The sequence below is a fragment of the Amaranthus tricolor genome, chromosome 1 (assembly GCF_026212465.1).
Source record: "Amaranthus tricolor cultivar Red isolate AtriRed21 chromosome 1, ASM2621246v1, whole genome shotgun sequence".
Lineage (NCBI taxonomy): Eukaryota > Viridiplantae > Streptophyta > Magnoliopsida > Caryophyllales > Amaranthaceae > Amaranthus > Amaranthus tricolor.
In genome coordinates, this window is record NC_080047.1 from 43,252,707 (window position 1) to 43,275,632 (window position 22,926).

Sequence of the window (22,926 nt, forward strand, 5' to 3'; positions counted from 1 at the left end):
ATATGCCATTTTCAATTAAGAAATCAAACATTGCATATTATTATCAAATATAATTGATTTTTATAGATACAATCAGTATCAATTTGGATTTATAAGTTTTAATGAAGAAATCAAATCTCCATTTTCATCAAGTATAATTCAGATTATTAATCATATATTATTATACATGATATGATATGATTTTCATACATACATTTTGACTTTTTTAGTTATGAATTACATTGTTACGTACATAAGTTAGCCTCTTTGACTAGTTTATAAATATATAAGCTCCTATCTCATTTCAATTTGCTCAAAGGAACTAAAATAATTAAAAAATTTACTTTTTTTTAAAATCCATCAAGAAAACGTGTTTTCTTATCTTAATACATTTTAAATACAAAACTTTATTTTATTTCTAATTTTTTAATTTATTTACTGTCACAAGGGTGAAAAGAAAAACCGTCCATTTTGAATTCAAAAAGATGAACTATTTAAAAGTTTTGTACAATGTATTAGCCAAAGTTGTACCACTTTACATGGCAATGATATTAGCCTATGGTTCAGTAAAACGGTGGAAACTATTCACACCAGATCAATGTTCAGGAATCAACAAATTTGTATCACTTTTTGTAGTTCCATTTTTCAGTTTTCATTTTATTTCAATAAACAATCCTTATTCTATGAATTTTCACTTCATTTTAGCAGATTCTCTCCAGAAACTTCTAATCTTATTCACCCTTTTCCTTTCTTCTAGATTCAGTTCAAGGGTTTCTCTAGAATGTTCTATTACCCTATTTTCCCTTTCTACTCTTCCAAACACACTTGCAGTAGGAATCCCTTTATTACAGGGAATGTATGGAGATGTTTCAGTATCTTTAATGGTACAAATTGTAATGTTACAGAGCCTTGTTTGGTATACTTTGTTATTGATTTTGTTTGAATTTAGGGCTGCTAAGATTATGATTTCTCACAAGTTTCCTGATTCTGCTGATTTAATTTCAGCCGTTGATGTACATTCTGAAGTGATTTCACTTCATGAGAAAGATGAATGTTTGGAGACTGAAATTCAAGTTAGGGAAGATGGGAAACTTCATGTGAGATTGTGGAAATCAGCTAGTGTAAAATCAGATTATTTTTCAATAAATTATTCTAGTTTTGGGGATTGTTTAAATGATGCTATAAATAGGAATGTTAGTGGGGTTGGTACATTGAGGTCAAAAAGTTTGAATATGGTTCAATGTGGTAGAGGTGGTGGTGGTAGTGATGGTGGATATAGGTCGAGAGATAAGATATTCTTGCCGGTGATGGGGCCTACGTTGGTGAGCATGAGGGAGGAGGAAGACGAAGAAAAGATTAATTCTAAAGGTTCGTTTTGTGGTTAATTGAATTGAAATTGTTCATATATTTACTCTGCATTATGTAGTTACGTAAAAAAAACTTAAAAAGAAAAGTCAATTATAATTACATACATTAATAATCTATGATTTGATGATAAAGTCATCATTTCATGTCGTTATGGGTGATAATATTATTATAAAGTAAATCAAATTAAAAGCGTAATTTCTAAGAATTGATATTGTCTAAGATGGATTAAGTATTGCTTTTTTCAAATAAGATTCTGAATTCGATGCTGAATAAAGTCTTTTTCTTTTCTCGATTTACTTTATATTTGATTACTAAGTTTGCAATAGTCTTGAACTAAGTGAATTCTCATGGTCTTGTAGATGATAATTATTATGAAATCAATGGGCTCAATCGTGCCAATAAACCTTGTGGAGAAAAGCACGAAATTGAAGGCCCAAAATTGTTAAAATTCTTTTCAAGATCAAGAAAAGTACAACCAGAAATTGCCATCCAATGTGAACCAGAGCCCAATATCGAGCCAAAGCCCGATCCTGAGCCCGAGCCCAAACCCAAGCCCGAGTCTGTTCCCAAATCCACTTATTTGCCTCCTGCTCGTGTCATGACTAAGCTCATCTTAACCATGGTTTGGAGAAAACTCATTAGAAATCCCAACACTTATTCTAGTCTTATAGGCCTTGCTTGGTCCTTGATCTCGTTTAAGTGAGTTGATTTTGAATTATATTAATCAATAATATTATAGTGTTTAAAATGGTTAATAAATTGATATTTTTGAGCGGTTTACAGGTGGAATGTTACAATGCCAACAATTGTAGCAAATTCTGTCAAAATTATGTCTGATACAGGACTCGGGATGGCAATGTTTAGTCTTGGTAAGAAAATATGATTTGTTGGGTTACACTAATTTTCTTTTTTTTTTTTTTTAAATATTAAATTAATCATTATTCTAAAAACAATTTGCATACTTTGAATCCAATTTTTAAAAAAAGAAAATATCTGGTACATGTTTTTAGTATTGTGTTTAATATCAAACATAATTATGTGTTGATTTGATTGACATTATTTAATATAATTATGTAAAGTTGCTATTTTGGTACTCAATTTGGTTTTGTTGCGCATGCAATTAAAATTTCCCTTCCCTTTGATTTTATATAAATTCAATTATATAGTCTAGTCAAGTCGAATTAAATCGTATTAAATTTAAAATAATTTTTTATAATCGCTTATAATTATATATAAATTTGTATATTTTGAGTTCAATTTTAAAAAGGGATTAATTCATGTCTAGTAGTCTAACATGCAAAAAAAAACTTTACAATAATCGATATTGGTTTATGTGGAGGTATGTAATTATAATATTAATTTATTGTATCAATATTGATTGTATTGTCATTAATCAGTGAAAAACTTGTTTTATATTTGTAATAAATTAGTATTATCTTATATTGACTTAAAATTTTCCCAATAAAAGTACTTCTTTTCTATTTTCAAAAAAAAGTAATTATTTTGTTGAAACATATTGTATTTACAAGTCAAATATACATGTAGGTTTGTTCATGGCATCACAACCTAGAATAATTGCTGGTGGCAAGGCAATGGCTGCTTATGGAGCAGCCGTAAAGTTCATCGTCGGTCCGGCAATCACGGCGGCCACTGCAGTCGCTGTTGGCTTAAGAGGAAATCTCCTACGTATCACCATCGTACAGGTAATATTAGTTGCTCCTTTCTCGATCATATTTTTATTTGATTTTGTACACATACTGATACATTATTTTAATCTTATATATCGTGCTTGTTTTAAAATTTTAAAATTAAAAGAAAAACATTAAGACGAATTAAATAAAATTCAACTTCAATATCTTTTAACTTATAAATTGAGGTAAAATGCAAATTTAGAGTGACTAGTGGATAAAGCTAAAAAATAAATAGAACATTTGATCAGAATAGAAAAGAGTAAATTATCTTCTTTTCAATTTTGATGGTCTAACAACGTCAATACCAAGTAATACGAGTAAAAATAAACTGAAATACTAGAACCGTTATAAGATGGTTGTAAATTATTCTTAGTTATTATGTAGATCTATCAAACTGATTGGTTGTTGGTTTTGAGTTCATCGGATTTAACGCAATTAATCATATATATCATTATATCATTTTAATTTTATAGTTATAAAATAGCTAAAATGTTAAAGTAATTTTGTTTATCAGTATAACATATTGCGCCAAAACAGCTTTCAATTCATAATTGTAGAACATTGAATCTAATAATAAAAATTGAATAAAAAAAATATATATCGTAGGTTAAAGGTCGAAAATATCAATGAAAAAGCTTTATTATTCACCAACTTTTAGAAAGGCATACGGACGTAGCTCATCGACTTTTAATCGGATTTTAGGGTCAAATTAAGATTTAATAGATATAATCTTAAATGAATCCAATTTTTCAAATGAAAAGTATTGCAAATTTTATTAAATGTTTTCATGTTCACACAAAATAATTTTTAAAGAACATACTAACAAATAACAATATGTATGCTTTTTGATTCTTATTAGGCATCTTTACCACTTGGAATTCTTCCATTTGTCTATGCTAAGGAGTACGATGTTCATCCTGATATTCTTAGTACAGCGTACTCATTCTTTCCTTTTACACCTATATATTATATCAGAATATAATTGAATTTAAATAATTAAATTTGAATATTTTTATAAATTTTTAGTTATATAACATTTATTATATTACTTTTGGAGTATAGCATAAAAGTTAGAAAATCATCAAATCACGTGTTAAAATATATTATACTATTTTTATTTTTATTTTTTTTCTTAATTTACTCTTTTAAATATGATATTGTTCTTGACTTCTTGTTAACGAATGTTCTGGGACGTTTATTATCATTTGCCTTATATTAAAATAAAGAAAAATGATACTTATTTATATTTCTTAATGCTAGATATATGAAGGGAGAAAGTCCAAATTTGATTTGATTACGAATTTAATTGAGCAACTTTTATGAGAGATCATCTCTCAGTGAGACAACTTCAAAACAAAAATTTTATGTTAATAATTTATATTATATGGCTACTTAATTAATCCATGCATGAGCCAGTCTCACGATAAAATTATCTCATACAAAATCTGTGAATTTACTTAGACTTTAACTTATCCATAAACCAACAACAAATAAAAAAATAGCTTCATAATACTAATGAAAATTTTAAATTTGTATTAATTTTGTGTCTTGATGATTGTTGATGCTAACACGTAGAAAATTTGGGTGATGCAGGGTAATCTTTGGATTGTTGATAGCATTACCAATTACACTGGTTTATTTCATTTTATTGGGCCTAATTAAGTGAGAAAAGAATCAATTGTAATATTTGTACTACAATTATAAATTTTTAAACTATTTTCATAAATTATTTTATGGTTTAAAATTAATTACTTATAAATATTTTGTAGTTTTATATAGAGTACTATTGTAAAGAAACACAATTACACTGTAAGACTAAAATTAAAATAAATTCTTATTATGTTTGTAGCAAATTACTCTTTCATTGAACTTGTTTTCTTTTAAAAAAATTACTATTTTGTGTTTTTTTTTACTCTTTGTTATTAACAACGAATAAAATTGTATTTTTTTTTACTTTTGTTTATTTTTACTCCTGATATAAGACTCAGTGCTTATTTTGAAATTTTTTTGGGCAAAACTTTTTTTAAAAGTTTTTTCTACATTAAAAAAAGTTTTTTAATTCAAAAGTTCCTATTGTATGCTACTTTGTGTGGGCCAAAATGTCTATTTCATGGGCTATTGTGTTCGAGATTCCCACTGAGTTGGCCGGCCACTTTCTTCCTCCAATAGAGGATTACAAATTTTGTATGAAATAATCTCACATAAAATAGTTGTAACAGTTTTGTTTTTTTATGTTATTCAATATATGATTATAATTTTTAATATCTTTAATTTATATAATAAAAATTTCTAAAAAATTAATATTATGAAAATATGCATTAAGACGAATTAAATAAGATCCACTTGACTATGTTTTACATTATACATAGAGAAATACATTCCAAATAAAACTAGTTGATAAAAAATAATTACTACAGAAATTGTAGTAATTATTAAAATTCAAAAAAATACGAGTTAAATAACTTATCTAATATATATTTTGAAAATATAAACTCGTTATTTTACCAACTCAAAACTAATCACTTTCTATCCTTTTTGAGAGTTATTCATGAATAATGAATAAATAAAATGATTAGAAAAGTACGCACATGTAATTAGTTAGTATTAATTAATTAAAGTAAATAAGCGTGAAAATGTTGTCTAGTTACTATCTTTTATAAACTAATCTCTTTCTACCTGTAATTACCACCTTTGTTTTTTCTTAATAGCTATATTCAAGAGTTTGTAACTATTAAAAATACAAACACATTATTAAATTGAGATTACTAATACGTTTTCGTTACAATAATACTCTTAACCTTTATAAAACTGAAATTTGTTGAGATAGAGGTATTATTATTCTATTTTCTCATTTATTCTCTTAATACCATCTACAAATATATATTTATATATATATATATATATATATATATATATATATATATATATATATATATTTTTTTTTTTTCTCTTCTGCAATTTTTTTTCTCTTCCACACCCATATCTTATGTCGTATAATTCTTTTCTCATTGTATTTTGTCAAAATCAATTTAAAAAAGAATTTCTATATAACAATTTTGAAGACATATAAAGTTTAATCAATGTTAATAAGCTAACTCAACAAAAAAACTTAAGTTGATGATTATAGTCCTATAATATCTTACACAATTACCCTTTGGGCTAGAGGGTTAGAGACTAGAAGTATGGATGCAGTATATATCATTCTTATACATGACGCTAAATATTACACTTAAAATACTGAGGTGTAAATGAAATTCAAACTTGTGTTTCTTATAACGTTAACTTCAGATACCATATTGAAAAATCAATTTAATTAAAAACTTAAATAGATGATTATAGCCTCTATATATAACATGTTATATGGTGTACCATAAACAAACCAAATCATTGTTGTTTATATTTCCTCTGTTCCACAATACTCAATATATTTGATTTTTTACGCAATTTAATACTTATTTTGATAATTTGTATATTGAACTATACAGTAAAAATTATAAAAAGTTAATATTATAAAAATATGCGATTAGACGATTTAAATAAGATCTTACTTAACTATATTTTTTCTTACACATTAGTGACATTATATAAAATAAATTTGAAACATAAATAGTGTTGATAATAAAATATATGGTTAGTATTTCTGAACTACAATTTTTTTTTTCCAAGCAAGTGTCTAAAATAAACAAAAGTTATTAAGGTGGTTTATGTTGGTTCCCCGTAAAAATTGAAAATGTCTAATCAAATAGGATTTGATTACATAACAGAAATAAATTAGTCAATATCATGAATTATTTCCATCATAAATTATGCACCAAACATTTGATTTCGGAATCCACGAGTTGTTTATAGAACAAATCCAATGGTAATAATCATTGTTCTTCCATTTGCTCAGCTTTTCAAGATTCCCTTCTGTGTCCTTTCTTCCAATTTTGAATGTTCCTGCTTCTTTTCTGTAAGAGGACTGCTTGATCATGAGCTAGTATTTAAATATACTTATAAAAAAAATTTAAAAAAGATTGAAAATGACTTGGAGACTCTTAAAATATTGGAGTAGTACTTACTATCAAGTAATCAAGTTTTAGCTCAAAGATGAGATTTTAAGATATACTCTCTCCGAATCAATTAAGTTGTCCCATTTGCTTGGGCACGATTTTTAAGAATGGTGTAGGATCCATTAAAAAGGGTAAATAGTGAAGTGTAGTTGGTAAGTAAGGTATATGGGGGTATATTCGTAATTACATATGTGAACTAAGGATATTTGGTAAAAAAGATTGACAAAAATAAAAATGTGACAACTAAAATGACTTTGCCAAATAAAGAAATGGGACAACTAAATTGATTCGGAGGGAGTATTATATTCTAACAAAGACATGCGTGGAAATGGATGACGGCCAAAATTCAAAGATTGCAATGATAGAAAAAAATCAAGTATTTATGAAATGCAAAGAAAAATTCAACAAAAACAATACACTTAATTTGCCCTTGTCCCTTAAAATTTGTTATGAAGTATTGAAGTTTTATATTTTAGAAAAATTTGATTTTCTCAATTGTGCTCTAATTAAAAAAAATCACAATTTTGCGTTTTATCTAAAACAAGAGCAATAACTTTAAGGGTTATCTAACAAACACATAGCCTTTTGATGAACACATAACTTTTACTTTAACAGTTTAAGGGTTATCTAACAAACACATAACCTTTTGATGAACACATAACTTTTACTTTAACGGTTGGTTTGGTTAGTGTTATTAAATGGTGGTAATGAGAATGATTTATAGTGTAAAATTATATTAAAAGTTCCATATCATTCTCATGGTGATGAATAATTTGATCACAAAAAAGTTTTTTGTTATAAATTTCCATTACCACTTAATACCACCTCTCCCAATGGTAATGCATTAAAATAAATTTTATGAAGAAAATTTAATGATTGAAGTTGGACAAGCATGACTATCAAGGTAGCTAAGAGATTGTTCAACTAAAATTACATTAATCTTTCATTTCCACTACCACCGTTTATTATTACCTACTAAACGGACCGATTTTATATACTTGTTGCAATTCCAATACGAGACGGAGTATCATTTTTATTAAAGGTAAAATGTTGAAGTTGGTGGGCCCCTTCAATGGTGGTCATAGGTTGTGATGATGGAGAATGGAGATGGTGGTGCGTGCCTAGGTGGTAAGTACTCTTCACTCCTCAGTGCTTTTGCCAGCCTTTCATATGGAAGTACTACTAACTTGGAAAGCATTTAGGGAAAAAAGTTTCAAAGACAAGTCTTTCTTCTTTAGATTTTTTTTCTCTTTAGAAAAATGAAAATGCTTTTTTTTAAAAAAAAACGACACTTATCTTATTTAGAGATAAATACAAATTTAAAGTAAAAGAATAATCCTCCAGAACAATGAAAAAAATATGTTATTTTATAATTCTATTTCAATAAAGTTACGTCACTTTTCAAATGAGGTTCTTTAATAAGAGGATAGCGAATATTATTTATAACAATAAAGACTGTAAATAAATTAATCAAGTCTCTTGTACTTTAAAAAAAACAATCTTAATGTATTAGAATATAACTTTTTTCCATCAACCATATGTGAAAATGGAACTCAATACATAAAAACGTATGAATATTAAGTTTTGAGTACTTAAATGGGCTATGTCGCAATTTGGCAAGACCAACTCCCTTGAAATGGGTTAAAATAGTTCATCAAATAACGTCGTTTCGTGATCAAATAACCAAGATTTTGAACAAATGAAAGCCCCAGTTTTTAGATAGCAGTAAAATAGATAAACTAACTTAATCACTACTAGCTTTTAAGTTAATTGAGTCAAGTCAAGTCGAGTTGAATGAAGTCATATGCTAAAAAATAGAGTACCTTTGATTTTGATACTCGAAGTTATATTTCTACTCACATGTAACTATCAAGTATCAGACTATCAATAGCAATTTTAAAATAGAGTTGATCATTCACAGGTTACTTGTTACGCTCAGCCCACCCAATTGAAAAAATAAGTGAGTTTGGACAATATTTTTTTAAAATGTTCAAAGTATGGGTGGACCAACTACCAAGTCCGCCCTTTTATAATTAGTTTATTTTTAATGTATATATTTAACATTTAAATTTTATATTTTATAAATAATTATAAAAACATTCTAGTCCACTTTTTATTTCTAATTTTCACGTATTATAATAAGGCATTAGGGATAGAAAAAACAAACAATCACTTCTATGTTTACCCTCAAATTTATCTGCATTAGTATATTTTTGTTTTAGTCATTGAAGTTTTTGTTATTGTTTAAATGTTCTGGGAAGTCGTTAATTTTATTCTCTTATAAACTAGTGAAATATGTGAGTAAATCACATTTTTAATCGGATAAAAATATATGGATAAAATGATATATAAATTAATATGTTATGTCTAGACGAGAATTAAAAAAGACGTACATGTATCATCGTAAAAAAATATAATGAGTCAAATTTGATGGAATGGATATTATGGTACATTTACATTGACTACTTTGTTCTTGTATACAACATTAGAAATAATGAATTATTATATCGTCTTTAAATTATTATTAATTTTAACTTATAAGATAAAATATAGTGATGTCGAATCTTGTTTGATTCGTTTTCATACAAAGATTATTGATATTAAATTTTTATAATTTTTATTATATATAATCAAAGATATTAATAATTAAATTAGTGAATTTAACAGCGTAAAAAATTAATTGTTACACGTATTTTGAAATGGAGGAAATATATCATTATTTAGAAATATACTCCCCTCGTTCCATATTATTTGCACCAAATTAATTTTGGCACTATCTATCATTCTATGGCAATTCACATATTTTGGCTATTATACGAGAAAAAAACATAGTCATATAAAATCTTTGTTTTATTTGTCTCATTACATATCTTCATAAAATTAAATTTTTATAATTATTAGCAAGGTATAAATGTAGATATGAATAATCCATAAACATATTGGATTGGGCACAAAAAAGTGTTTGGTGCAGCTATTACGCAATAGAGGAAGCATATAGCAATTTAAATGACACAATGCCAGCAATATGTTTTATAAACGTCTTCTGCAAAGTGTAAAAATTTGCAGAAAGTATAGAATCTCTTTTGGAGTTCACCAGGATTTCGTTCTCACTTTTTTTTAACAAGCCTCACTTTTTTTTTTTCTTTTGTACAATTGTTTACACCCTCCAATTCTACCGCTAATCCTATTCACTTTTTGTCATTATTTAATTATTTTTGTATTATATACTTAATTTATGATCAAATAATATTTTATTATTTAATTTTTTATATTTTTAATTATACATAATTAAATATATTAATAATTAAAATATTATACCATCAAGTAAAAAAAGTAATTTAGATTAAGAGAATAATTTATAGGGTGATTTGTGAACTATCTCGCTTGTTTAGTCTTTTTAATTCACTCAAAAGCCTTACTTTTTAATCCCTCCCAAAGTAGTCACCTAAAGTACCTAAATTTCCCATTGGCTTTTATCATTAAACTCTCTAGCTTAATAGGTTTTACTCCCTTTGTTACTCTTGGTAGCAAGTAAAATGTACTAAGATTAATAAATAGTAGAATTATTTAAATTATTTGGATGATATTAAATAAAAATTAAAATATATGAATAAAAATATAAAAAGGTGAAGATATTATCACAATTGAAAATTATAGTAAAGTAAAATAAATAGACTTAAAAAATATGACGTTCTCTTAGAGATAGATGGAGTATATTATTATTGATTTACCTCTCCGCTCTAAGAAATTGCAACACTAGCAACACAAGTAATAAGAAATTGATAGAGACCATAAATTACATAAATGTAACTAAAAATGAGAGAAAATAAGAAAAATATATACATAAGAATTGAAGACAGTTATGAGATACTGCCTAAAATTAAAACATGTTAAAATTAAAGAAACATATTAAAATAAAAAATGTAACAATTTCTTAGTTATAGAAAAAATACTTAATAAATTGATAATAATCATGTTGAACTTATTAAATTTACTACCATGAACATCATGAAGTATACTATGCATTTATTTATGATGAATCAACAAAATACATATAAAAAGTACGTATGCGAAAATACAATGTGTGATTTCTAAAAATCGTACTATGGTTGTCTCTATGAGAAAACATTTTAACATTTTAATTTTATTTTCTTTGATTTTATATACGTATACGATTCATGACTTTTTTTTGAGTGGATAGTACATAACTTATACAAAGATAAATAACTCATTTGCCATATGTAATTTTCAAAACAATCTCAATTATAATTTGAGGCGTGTAATGAGTATTTTGAATGTAATGTTTTAACCATCATTCGGATTTAAGATAAATTCACTCATTTTAATTAATTGTTTATATAATACATGAATTAAAAATTGCAATTTATATTTTATTTCATTGTCTTTATTACACTTTTACCTCATGTCCTATGGGTTTGATGATATATAAATTTTTAGTTCGAATCATAATCAGTGGCGGATTTAAAATCCAAACCTATGGATAGCACCAATGTATTAAAGTAAATAAATAGATAAATTGTAAAATTATTACGTACTAAAGAGTCAACTTTGACTTTTGAGGAGGGGAGAATTAATTTGAAAAGAAGCACAACATCAAGGGGCAAGGAAGGAGAATAGATCAAATGAGAAGGAGGATGAAAGCAAAGTGAGAGAGAGAGAGAGACATATATGAAAGCAAAGCGTGAGAGAGAGAGAGACAATAAAGGGAAAGAAAAACCCTACATCTGAAAATGCAAAAAATGTGAATAAAGAGACTGAAGTTCTCTCTCAAAACTGATTAAAAAAACATAGGTAGCACGTGCTACCTAAGGTTATATAATAAATCCGCCTATGATTAGAATGGACAATATATTAAAATGGCTTATTCATTCATGCATGTGCACTTTTATTTATGCGCAATTAGAAACTTCTTTCTTTTCCTTTTTGATCTCAGTTTCAGATATCTAATTAAACCCACTTACGAACACAACAACCCATGAACTATAAACTCGCCCTACAAACCAATTGAAATTTCTTTGGTTATTTTGCCTTCACTCATGTACACCGTAAGACTATTAAAACTTTCCATGAGGCTACGCCGTTATGCATCATAAAACTAATTCACTTTAAGCACACTTAATTTTAAAGTTCTTACCTGTCACTGAGATAAACTTCTTTGAATAGAAGATGCAGAATGCTTATACGAGTAGTATTATCAATCAATTTTAAAACTAATTTATTTTTTATCTAAACTTTGATATTAAAGTTTAAATTTTTTAAAGTTAATTCTATATGTTTGTCTCCCTCATCTGTAACACCCCTGAATTTCCGACACCTTGTACGAAACCAAAACTGTAAAGGGCGGGAGGAAATTCGGGTGTTACATTAAAATAAAATAAATAAATAATAATAAACATTTAAAATATCAGTGAAAATATCGGCAACATCTGCCCTAAAACTGTGCGCCTTTGTAAAAAAAACAAAAGTTATTAGAATCTAATAAAAAAAAAAGGCATCAACGGCCTATCAAAACTATATCACGGTGGAATGTTTCATCGCCAGCTTCTCATGTCAAGCATGGATCGTGGTTCCAATGTAAACGCTTGAGTTTCCAAGAAACTAAAACATACAAACCAGAAAATTATGCAGCGGAAATAACTTTTACAAATAGAGGTCGCATGCCTCTCAAAACATATACAACCCAGCAAAACATAAAACTTTGGGGTTAAAACCCATGAAAACATTATCATAAACATAAGTTATGCGCTTGATCCCCCATATGCAATGCACCAGAGACTCCATAACCTGTTTAAGTCTATCTATGATCTCTCTGCTGCTCAACGTAAGACGGAAATATCAAACGTGTCAGGGCCATCATAGAAAGAACCATTTCGAACAAATTAAACATGTACACGTCAGAAACTAACATCATATCATAGTAAGGCATAATTAGTATCAATAGAGTGTGTCATAATATGACGGTGATTCCACAACACTTCAGGTGCTAAGCATAACCACTAAACATCAATTCCTACTTCTCATTGTCATTTCCATCTTCTTCACTTCTTTTCGACTTCATAACTTCTCTGTATCACTTGAACCAAGAGCTTAACCACTTTCAAATATCTATCTATATATGTATGTGACTAGAGGCCACCATATTGGGGTTTGCAAGACCCACATGGCAACACCTCAACCAAGGGCGGTGACGGGCCATACTGACGCCCAATGGTAAAGCATGATCGCATCCCCGTACAGCGACCATATACAGATGGTCCTACCTCCGAGAACCAAACCCACTAGGGTACCAAACCAGTGGAGCCACAATACCTAAACGTATGTGACTAGAGGCCACCATATTGGGGTTTGCAAGACCCACATGGTTCCTCAACCAAGGGCGGTGACAGGCCATACCAACACCCAATGGTAAAGCATGATCACACCCCCGTACAACGACCATATACAGATAGTCCTACCTCTGGGAACTAAACCTACTAGGGTACCCTATCCAGTGAAGTCACAATAACCAAACAATTCTGATATGAATCTCATCGATAAGGGACTCATTCCCATTACAACCAACAACTTTCTTGCTCCATCACGAAGAGACTCATTCCCGTTCTAACAAACGTAAGTCAAACTCATCAATAAGGGAGTCATTCCCATTCAAACTAGCAATAATCAATCTCATCAATAAGAAAACCATTCACTATTCAAACCAATAATAATATATTCATTAATAAAGTACTCGCTCCCTTTCAAATAAATAATAACCAATCTCAATAACAAGAGAATCGTTCTCATTCTAAATCATTATCAGCCTTTGGCATACTAGTACCGTTCTCTATCAGTAAACTTGAAAATCATACAATCAATAAATTCGATATTTCATTCGACGATAATTCATAGATAGTGTACAACATATGTTTTAAATCAATTCAATATCGATAAATATACAATGCAAGATCCATGTAAGGGTTAATTACTGCGTGTACGTACCTGCAAGCGTCACTGCACGACCAAAAGTTACAAAAATAACCCAACTAAGTTCCTTCTTTCCTCTTATGAACTGGAAACCTATACAAGTTAGGAATAGAACTAATAAGTTCCCTTAACTACTTTGTCATACCAACTAAATGCCCAAGTAACCACTATCACCCATTCAACATGAGTTTTCGATTACTCTAGCACGCACACAACTCATTCAATACAAGTCAAAATCATTAATTCAGCACAACATAAGTCTTTTCACCAATTTAAAAGAAAAAGCATATATGAATCGTTCCTTTTCATCAACAAATATATCCGTTCTCGTTACCCAAAAATAACTAATCACAACTAAGCCTTACAATTAACATAACACTTATTCAAAGATAATGCAAATCTTAGAGTTATCGAATCGTGATATCATTTGTTATATTCTCCAAAACTAGAAAGAACTATTATCAAAACAACACGACAAGTAACTTTAGCAACCATCGACGATAAGTTGACATTATGCTCTTGGCTAACTAACATTATGCATTATGACTTTAATAACAACGTAGTAAGAGTACTTGTAATTAGTAACAATCAAAACACAACAATTAGCAACTATTATTTATTCCCAATTTAACAACCAAAATCACTTCCATAGTCAACTAAAATCATCGCCATTACTAATTATCACAACAATAACCAATCGACTAAGTCTCAAAACAATTTTTAAGGTTATTTAATCAATCATCACCAAAATATAGCATAAAACACACATGATTAGTAATTTCAATTCTAAATCCAAACCTAGTCATTTCATGTTCAAAGATAATACTTTTAACCATTATCCATAGCAAGAATCAATAAACTAATAAACCACCTAAATATAACATGAAAGCCCATACCATTACTAATTTCAAAGATAACACCTTTAATTGTTACTCATAGTAAGATTTAAAGAAACTAACACACAATCAACACACAACTCATAATTTCTAATTACACTTCAAACCCTAAACCATAAATATGTTTAATTCATCCATCAAAATCTTACCCATAAAAAGATTTAATGAACTTAATACAAAATCAACATCAAACTCAATACACTTAATAAAACTCCACATAAAACTAGAAAATTAATTAGAGAAAATAGAAGAGATGGCTTACAATGGGAGACTAGTAAAGGGTGAGGGTATAGGTGATGGTTGTAGTGTGGAGCACGAAATTGGTGGAGTAAGGCTGCGTGGGCTGTCGCGGTTGGCGTCACAGCAGCTTGCTGCTGTTGTTGGGGCAAAACGCAGCTGCTACTGCCGCTAGGAGGGAGGGGAAGGCTGGGTGATGCTCGTGGAGGGAGACGGTGGTGCTGCCGGTTGTGGGGGAGGAGCAGCTAGTTACTGTGTGCCGTGAGTGAGCCGTGAGTCTTCACAGGGAGAAGAGGAAGAAAGAGAAGAGAGGGAAGAAGGAAAGGCAGCCGTGACTCGAGTTGTTAAGGCAAGGTTGTCTCACTTAAAATCCTAAACCCTCCTTTTTATTTTACTCCATTTGTTTACTTATTTATTTATCTAGAATTATTTTTTTCGAAGTCCAACTAAAAAAAAATCACTTTTCGTGTGCTCACACATTTTAATATAAATAATAATTTGATTCGAACTTTTTATTTTAGAAATCGTAATTGTATTTTTAATATAAATATATGTTAAAATTTAAATTCGTATATGAAAAGTATTTATTAAATCTACTTCTAAATTAATTTAACATAATTATTAAATCCTCAAAAGTTATCAAAATATTAATTAATAACGTCAGAAAAATCTGAAGATGTTACGTCATCCTAATAAATTTGTCTTTTTTATTTTTAATATAACTTCATTGCTTTTATTCTTTAAATAATCTCTTTTGTTTCTAATATCTCACTATTATAACTTATTATAGCTAATTTTTTAATGTTTGTGCTATTTAAAAAGGAGATGTATTCCTTGAGACAAACAACCTCTCCTATATTTAATCTTATGCCTTAACTAGTTGGATTTCTTAACCAATAATAGAAGTACCTCAAAATGATGGGAGTATTTTTGAACAACTAATTCAAATCCCAAATTCCAATTTTCTTCCATATTCCACATTCTCTAAGAAGATATTTTATAGTTGACCCTCAATCAATATTTATTTTAAAGTTTATTTTCAATAGAATTTAGTAACTTGTGAATTATAAGTTTAGATTTTTTTGCAAATTACAATTTTAATTTTATATTTTTTGCAAATTACAACAACAAAGATATTAATTTCTACAATAATCAGGCTAAATCATAAAATTCCAACTATCATCATCATCAACCAAATATTCCGCTTGAAAATAAAATTTGAGTATGAAAAAGTAATAGACAATCCATATTGATACGTATTGGGATCCTCTCAATTATTTTTCTCAATTACTCATTCTAAGATTTTGACACCTATTTTAGAATGAAAAATAAATCTCAAAATTCCTCCTTTATCAAGTAATTATAACTATTAAATTTGAGTAATAGACCCTCCATTATATTTTAAGTAAAAAAGAGGATACTAACTTTATTCATACTCACTTTCCGGTATTCCCACCCCTTAACCTAAAGTATTTGTGTATTACTTCCTCCGTTCTGTTTTAGTCGCTACATTTGCATAGACACGCAAATTAAGAAAAGTGATTGACCTTCATTGTAGCTGATTGTTTACTTTATAGAATATAGTATTTTATTATTAATTGAAAAAAAAAGGAAAAATAGGTTGTTAGGTTGTATAGTATAGTATTTTATTATAGAGTATAGAGTATAGAGTAGGATAAAAATAGGGGTAGGTAGAACTTTAAATAATTGTTTTATTATTAAAAACTGAAATGTGACAAATAATATGAAATTGCCAAAAATAAAAAATATAACGGGTATTATAGAATAATTGATTTAAGATATTTTTAGTTGGAATAAATTGAAAGAAAAAAAAAAGCGCATGGCAAACAAAGGACACAAAGACCCCAGCTTTTATTTTCTTGTCTGCCAGACAACAATCCTCCATAAATATACTCTTTCTTTCTTCATTTAGCTTTACTTCTACCATCACACTCCATCTATACACCACTCTCCTCCTTTTTTTCTTGAGCCCTGTGTTTTCCCTGTAAAAGCTTCAATCTTTGCCGGAAATTTGACTTTCCATCCATTTTCCGGCAATTTCTCTTCATCTTCAACCTCATATCTCTAATGGGTTAATCCTATTTTTCACTAAAACTCTTAAAACCCACTCGATTTCCACCATTGTTACACCATATAAACAAAACCCACAAAAAAATTCTTAAAAAACAGAGAAAGATGATAACTTTATTGGATTTATACCATGTTATGACAGCAGTTGTTCCTCTTTATGTCGCAATGATCTTAGCTTATGGTTCAGTAAAATGGTGGAAAATCTTCACACCTGATCAATGTTCAGGAATCAACAGATTTGTTGCTCTTTTTGCTGTTCCTCTTCTATCCTTCCATTTCATATCAACAAACGATCCATATTCCATGAACTACCGTTTCATTGCAGCAGATTCATTACAAAAAATCATAGTTTTATGCATACTTTTCTTATGGGCTAAAATCAGTTCAAGAGGTTCACTTGAATGGTCAATAACCCTATTTTCCCTTTCAACTTTACCCAATACTCTTGTAATGGGTATCCCTTTACTAAAGGGTATGTATGGAGAAGCTTCTGGAACATTAATGGTACAAATTGTGGTTCTACAATGTATCATTTGGTATACTTTGATGTTGTTCTTGTTTGAGTATAGGGGTGCAAGATTATTGATTTCAGAACAGTTTCCTGATACTGCTGGATCAATCATTTCATTTAAGGTTGATTCTGATATTATGTCATTAGATGGGAAAGAACCCTTAGAAACAGAGGCAGCCATTGGAGAAGATGGGAAGCTTCATGTAAAAGTAAGGAAATCAACAAGTTCAAGATCAGAAGTTTTTTCAAGAAACTCCCATGGAGTTTCACTTACTCCAAGACCATCTAATTTGACAAATGCAGAGATTTATTCCCTTCAATCATCAAGAAATCAAACCCCAAGAGGGTCTAGTTTCAATCATACTGATTTTTACTCATTTGTGAATGGTAAGGGTTTGAGTAGTGTGAGTCCTAGGACATCAAATTTTGGGAATTTGGGGTTTGATGAAGAGAATGGTGGAGTGGGCCCACAGTTTGGGGGCAGGAATGTTGGTGGGTACCCGGCCCCACCAACTGCTGGGATATTCTCTCCTGCTGGTGGACCCAATGTTGGAGGAGGTGGGGTTTCAAAGAATGTTAAGAAGGGGGATGGTGGAGGGAAAGATCTTCATATGTTTGTATGGAGTTCTAGTGCTTCACCTGTTTCTGAAGGTGGTCTTCATGTGTTTAGAGGTGGTGCTAATTATAATCATGATCATGCTGCTCTTCCTAATACCAAAGGTTTGCTTTTAAATCTTCAATTTATTCCCTTTAGTTTATTTTATTGAATTATTATACATATCTAAAATATATGCTGGTTGAATTTTTTTTTTTTCTTACACGTTAGTTGCAATATAATCCTTAATACTTTTAATTGTCTCATTTAATTTTTTGATTTGCAATATAATCCTTAATACTTTTAATTGTCTCATTTAATTTTTTGATGTTATTTATTGATTATTTTTAATTTATATTTTATTTTTAATTTAAGCGTTAAAATAGAGTCCACTGAGATCTTATTTGATTTGTGTCAAATATAAATTTTATTAATATCAAATTTTTATAAATTTTAATTATTCACAATTAAAAATATTTAGAATTGAATTAGTGTTAAATTTACAAATTAAAAGAATTGAAGGTAGTATAAAATAAGCTAGTGTTAATAACATAAATATTTAGCCATCTTGTTATAACTAATCCCAATGTGAGATAGCTTCTCTATATGAGCCTTTTTTAGGAAAGTATAGGTATTTACAAAAATAGAGAATAATAATAGTACCAAAAGGTTGATTAATTTATAGTAGTATAAATTTTGGTTGGTTCATTGTTTTATTTTATTTTGTTGATTTGATTTATTCTTGATTTATGGTTAATTGGTTTATTCTTTCTTGATCTTGTGCTTCTATGTTTTAATAATGTTTATTCTATTTCAAGGCGAGGATAATACCGTTGCTAAAAGAGAGGAGGCGGAATTGATCTTTCTATACGTCTTGTATAACAATATAACCTGTTAATGTTGCTAATTATGATCACAAATTCTTAAATGAGACAGTTGATTAATAAGACGGTCTAATCTCAGACGAGCTAATTTATAATTATTTCCTAATATTTTAATAGGTTTACTCAACTGCATTTAAGTATTATTGAGATGCCTGTGATTTCTCCATAAACTACGGGAGAATTTAGTGGTTTATGTTGGGAATTTGACTCATGTCGGTCCAAAATGTGCAGGATTTAGGAAGCATAAATTTGTGCAGTTCATGATTTTTGGCCTTGTTTGTTGACCTTTACTTATGATATGTGTATATTGTTGTATGTATAGTTATGTTTCATTAATAAATGCTTCATTAATTTCTATTAATTTGTAGATTATGATGATTATGGAAGAGATGAGTTTAGTTTTGGAAACAAAAATGGTGGGAATGGGCCTGAAGTCGACGGTCCCACATTGTCCAAGCTGGGTTCGAGCTCAACCACCGAGCTTCGACCTAAAACAGCCGTTCAAGGTGAACCGAAACCGACTGCAATGCCTCCTACAAGTGTCATGACTAGGCTTATATTGATCATGGTTTGGAGGAAACTCATTAGGAACCCTAATACATACTCGAGTCTCATTGGGCTTGCTTGGTCTTTGATTTCGTTCAGGTGTGATTAAAATCTAATCTACAGAATTGTATAGTTGTAACTTGTAATAATCTGATTATTTGAACTAATGGGTTGTTTGTTATGTATTTGTTTTGTAGGTGGCATGTTGAAATGCCTGCGATCGTGGCTAATTCGATCAAAATTTTGTCTGATGCTGGGCTCGGGATGGCTATGTTTAGTCTCGGTGAGCTATGATCTGGTTTTCTTTGTTTTATTTATCATGTTTAAGACTGTTTGATCTCTTAAATCCTGCATAAAAGCAAAAGATCTCACGCTAAAAATAAAATGTAGTAAAACGAGCAAGACAGAGCTGTTTTAACTAACAATAGAAGCATTTTAGAATGGAGCAAGAATAAAAGCGTTTTACATGTTTTAGCTTAAATTGGAGTGACATGTTTTGACAATGTAGTCAATCGTAAACGAGTTATGCATCCAACCTTCTCGCTTTGTGCATACACAGAGTCGCTTGGCATTAAGGGAATAGAATAGTGTTATAGTACGATTCCACTTCAATTGTTTTAACGCTAAAGATTGGGAATGTAGGTCTTTTCATGGCATTGCAGCCAAAAATCATTGCATGTGGGAATTCTGCGGCTTCTTTTGCTGCTTTAGTAAGGTTCATTACAGGACCGGCTGTAATGGCGGCTTCATCCATTGCCGTTGGGCTTAGAGGAACTCTCTTACATATCGCCATTGTGCAGGTAACCAGTTACACAATTCACACCAATGTTTTCTCCTCATTCTATTGGGACTTATGTTTTCTCGATTTTATCTCCAGGCCGCTCTACCTCAAGGCATTGTCCCATTCGTGTTCGCCAAAGAATACAATGTTCATCCCGCCATCCTCAGCACAGCGTACGAATTCTCTCTATTCTTACATGCATTCAAAACATAACCATTGATTCACATAGTTTTTGACGATAATCAGTTGATCACCTCTGTTACCGCATCACAACCTTAGCAACACTTGCTTTCAAAACATAACCATGGATTCGCACAATTTTTAACGATAAACAACTGCATCACTTGTGTTACCGTGTCACTATCTTAGCAACACTCGCTTTCAAAACATAACCATTGATTCACATACTTTTTTACGATAAAACAACTACATTACCTCTGTCACCGCATAACTATCTTAACGCCACTCGCTTTCTTGGTGTGATGACTTGATGCCAACAATACTAAGACATGCAATGAATTTGAAATGCAGGGTAATATTTGGCATGCTGATAGCATTACCAATTACATTGGTATACTACATCTTACTTGGACTTTTTAGATAAAGAAAAAGGAAGTAGAAGTAGAAGCAGGAAAAGCTACAACAAGAGAGAAATGCTTAAGCAATAAGCAGTGCCACTTTACAGTAGATTCTCACCTTTTGCCAGTTTTTTTTTTTTTTTTTTTTTGTGGACCCACTTTTGTAATTTATCTAACTGGTTAATTCAAGGAATTAGAAAATATTAGGAAGGAAAAAAAAAAGAAAATCAGGGTAAAAAGAGACAATTTTCTCTTAAAAAAATTAAAAATGAAAAATGAAAAGCTGACTTCGGGGATGTTGATTGTTGGGGAATATTTTTTTTGGGTTTTGGTGGTAAAATGTTGTTGAGCAATGAGGCCCTTTATACTTAAGATGTGAAAATGGTGCTTTTGGGCCCCACTTGCTCACTTTTGTGAAGAAAAAGTAGTAAAAACTTTGTCTGTAGTTAAGGTTACATTTTAACCTTTTTTACTCCCTACTTGACGATCTCAAAGTAGTCCAACAATATTAAGAGTATTCTATGACGTTTTAGAAAAATTGCAAATAATGTTTGTGGCTCTTTTGCTTAAAATTTGTGGGATCATGGTTGTCTAATTGTTGCTATTTTGGCTTGTCAATTAACTGTTATTTCTTCTCATAGTCAGACGACTTCAAAATATAAAATCTATAAGTTAGAATTTTTTATTATTAAATTATTTAAGCCAAGTATGAAATATGTCTCGTTGTGAAATTATCTCAAACAAGCATTTATGTTCAGTTAATAATAATAATAATGATATTGTTAACTATTATATTACTTTATATGAAAATCAGGTTTTTTTAACTGGAGTAAATATTACTTTTTCCAAATAAAGTCTAAAATTTGATTTTTATGTTGCACATTTTATTTTCCTTTTTTTTCTATCCATGTGACAAAAAAACTACTCATTCCACTCTACTAACTATTGAAGTATACGTTTGTTTTTTCACCTCATCTAAAAGTACTAATTTAAAAATTAGTATATCTAATTACCTGTAAATAATTAGCATAAATTTTCTTATTAATTAATTTATCTTAAGAAGAATGCTAGATAATTTATGATTAGTTAAATGTATTATCGATAATTTACGATTAGCTAAATATATTATTAATAGGTAGTTGATGAATAATAAATACATATAAATTTTTATATTTTCAATATTATCTTAAGTTGATAATTTAGTTGTGGCTAAACAAAATTTTTTCCAAAATAATCCTCTATAAAATATCTTAAATCAAAATCTTACGAAGTCTTAAGCAATGGCGAAACTGAGGCACGAGAAAGGTTTTGCGCCATCGGTCTAAACTTGTATTATTATACTTCCTCCGTTTCATAATACTTAAATGTGATATGTTGTGTGAGAAAAATGTCACAATCAGTAGCTAGTATTATAAAACAGAGGAAATATACATTATATTTTAACTTGACTCCATTTATTAATTTATAATATAAGATATCAGAGTTAATTAATGTCACAAATCAAGTGAAAATTAGTCTCTCATCTCATCAAATTTATAACATTTACAATAAAAACTCTCATCTTAAAAATGCAAAGTATATAGCAAATTGAATAAGGAAAACACTAAATTTAAATAGTAGAAATTAAACTCAAGGTTTTTGAATCAATTTTTTGTCAAAGTTATAAATTTAATATTTTGTTATTATTTAAGACATCTTGTTGCAAATGATGAAAAATTTTCCTTTGAAACAAT

General features: G+C 29.2%; 2 protein-coding genes and 1 long non-coding RNA gene across 3 annotated transcripts; 2 read left to right on the forward strand and 1 right to left on the reverse strand.

The window, feature by feature from the left end:
• The first annotated feature begins 464 nt into the window (after nt 1–464).
• Nucleotides 465–4,770, forward strand: LOC130827496 (auxin efflux carrier component 2-like). The gene is made up of 6 exons (XM_057693231.1): nt 465–1,347; nt 1,707–2,046; nt 2,131–2,216; nt 2,893–3,050; nt 3,898–3,974; nt 4,632–4,770. Exons 1-6 carry the CDS (start codon nt 465–467, stop codon nt 4,702–4,704), a joined length of 1,617 nt encoding a protein of 538 aa, XP_057549214.1. The 3' UTR covers nt 4,705–4,770.
• A 7,265-nt stretch (nt 4,771–12,035) lies between these two features.
• LOC130827511 (uncharacterized) lies at nt 12,036–15,583 on the reverse strand. Its single transcript, XR_009047203.1, has 3 exons — nt 15,233–15,583; nt 14,090–14,167; nt 12,036–12,923 (listed from the first exon to the last, which is right to left on the reverse strand). It is a non-coding gene; the product is annotated as an uncharacterized LOC130827511 (long non-coding RNA).
• Nucleotides 15,584–17,065: 1,482 nt separating this feature from the next.
• On the forward strand, nt 17,066–21,469 carry LOC130827506 (probable auxin efflux carrier component 1b). The gene is made up of 6 exons (XM_057693243.1): nt 17,066–18,529; nt 19,657–19,933; nt 20,032–20,117; nt 20,477–20,634; nt 20,712–20,788; nt 21,147–21,469. Exons 1-6 carry the CDS (start codon nt 17,404–17,406, stop codon nt 21,217–21,219), a joined length of 1,797 nt encoding a protein of 598 aa, XP_057549226.1. The 5' UTR covers nt 17,066–17,403; the 3' UTR covers nt 21,220–21,469.
• Nucleotides 21,470–22,926: the final 1,457 nt, after the last annotated feature.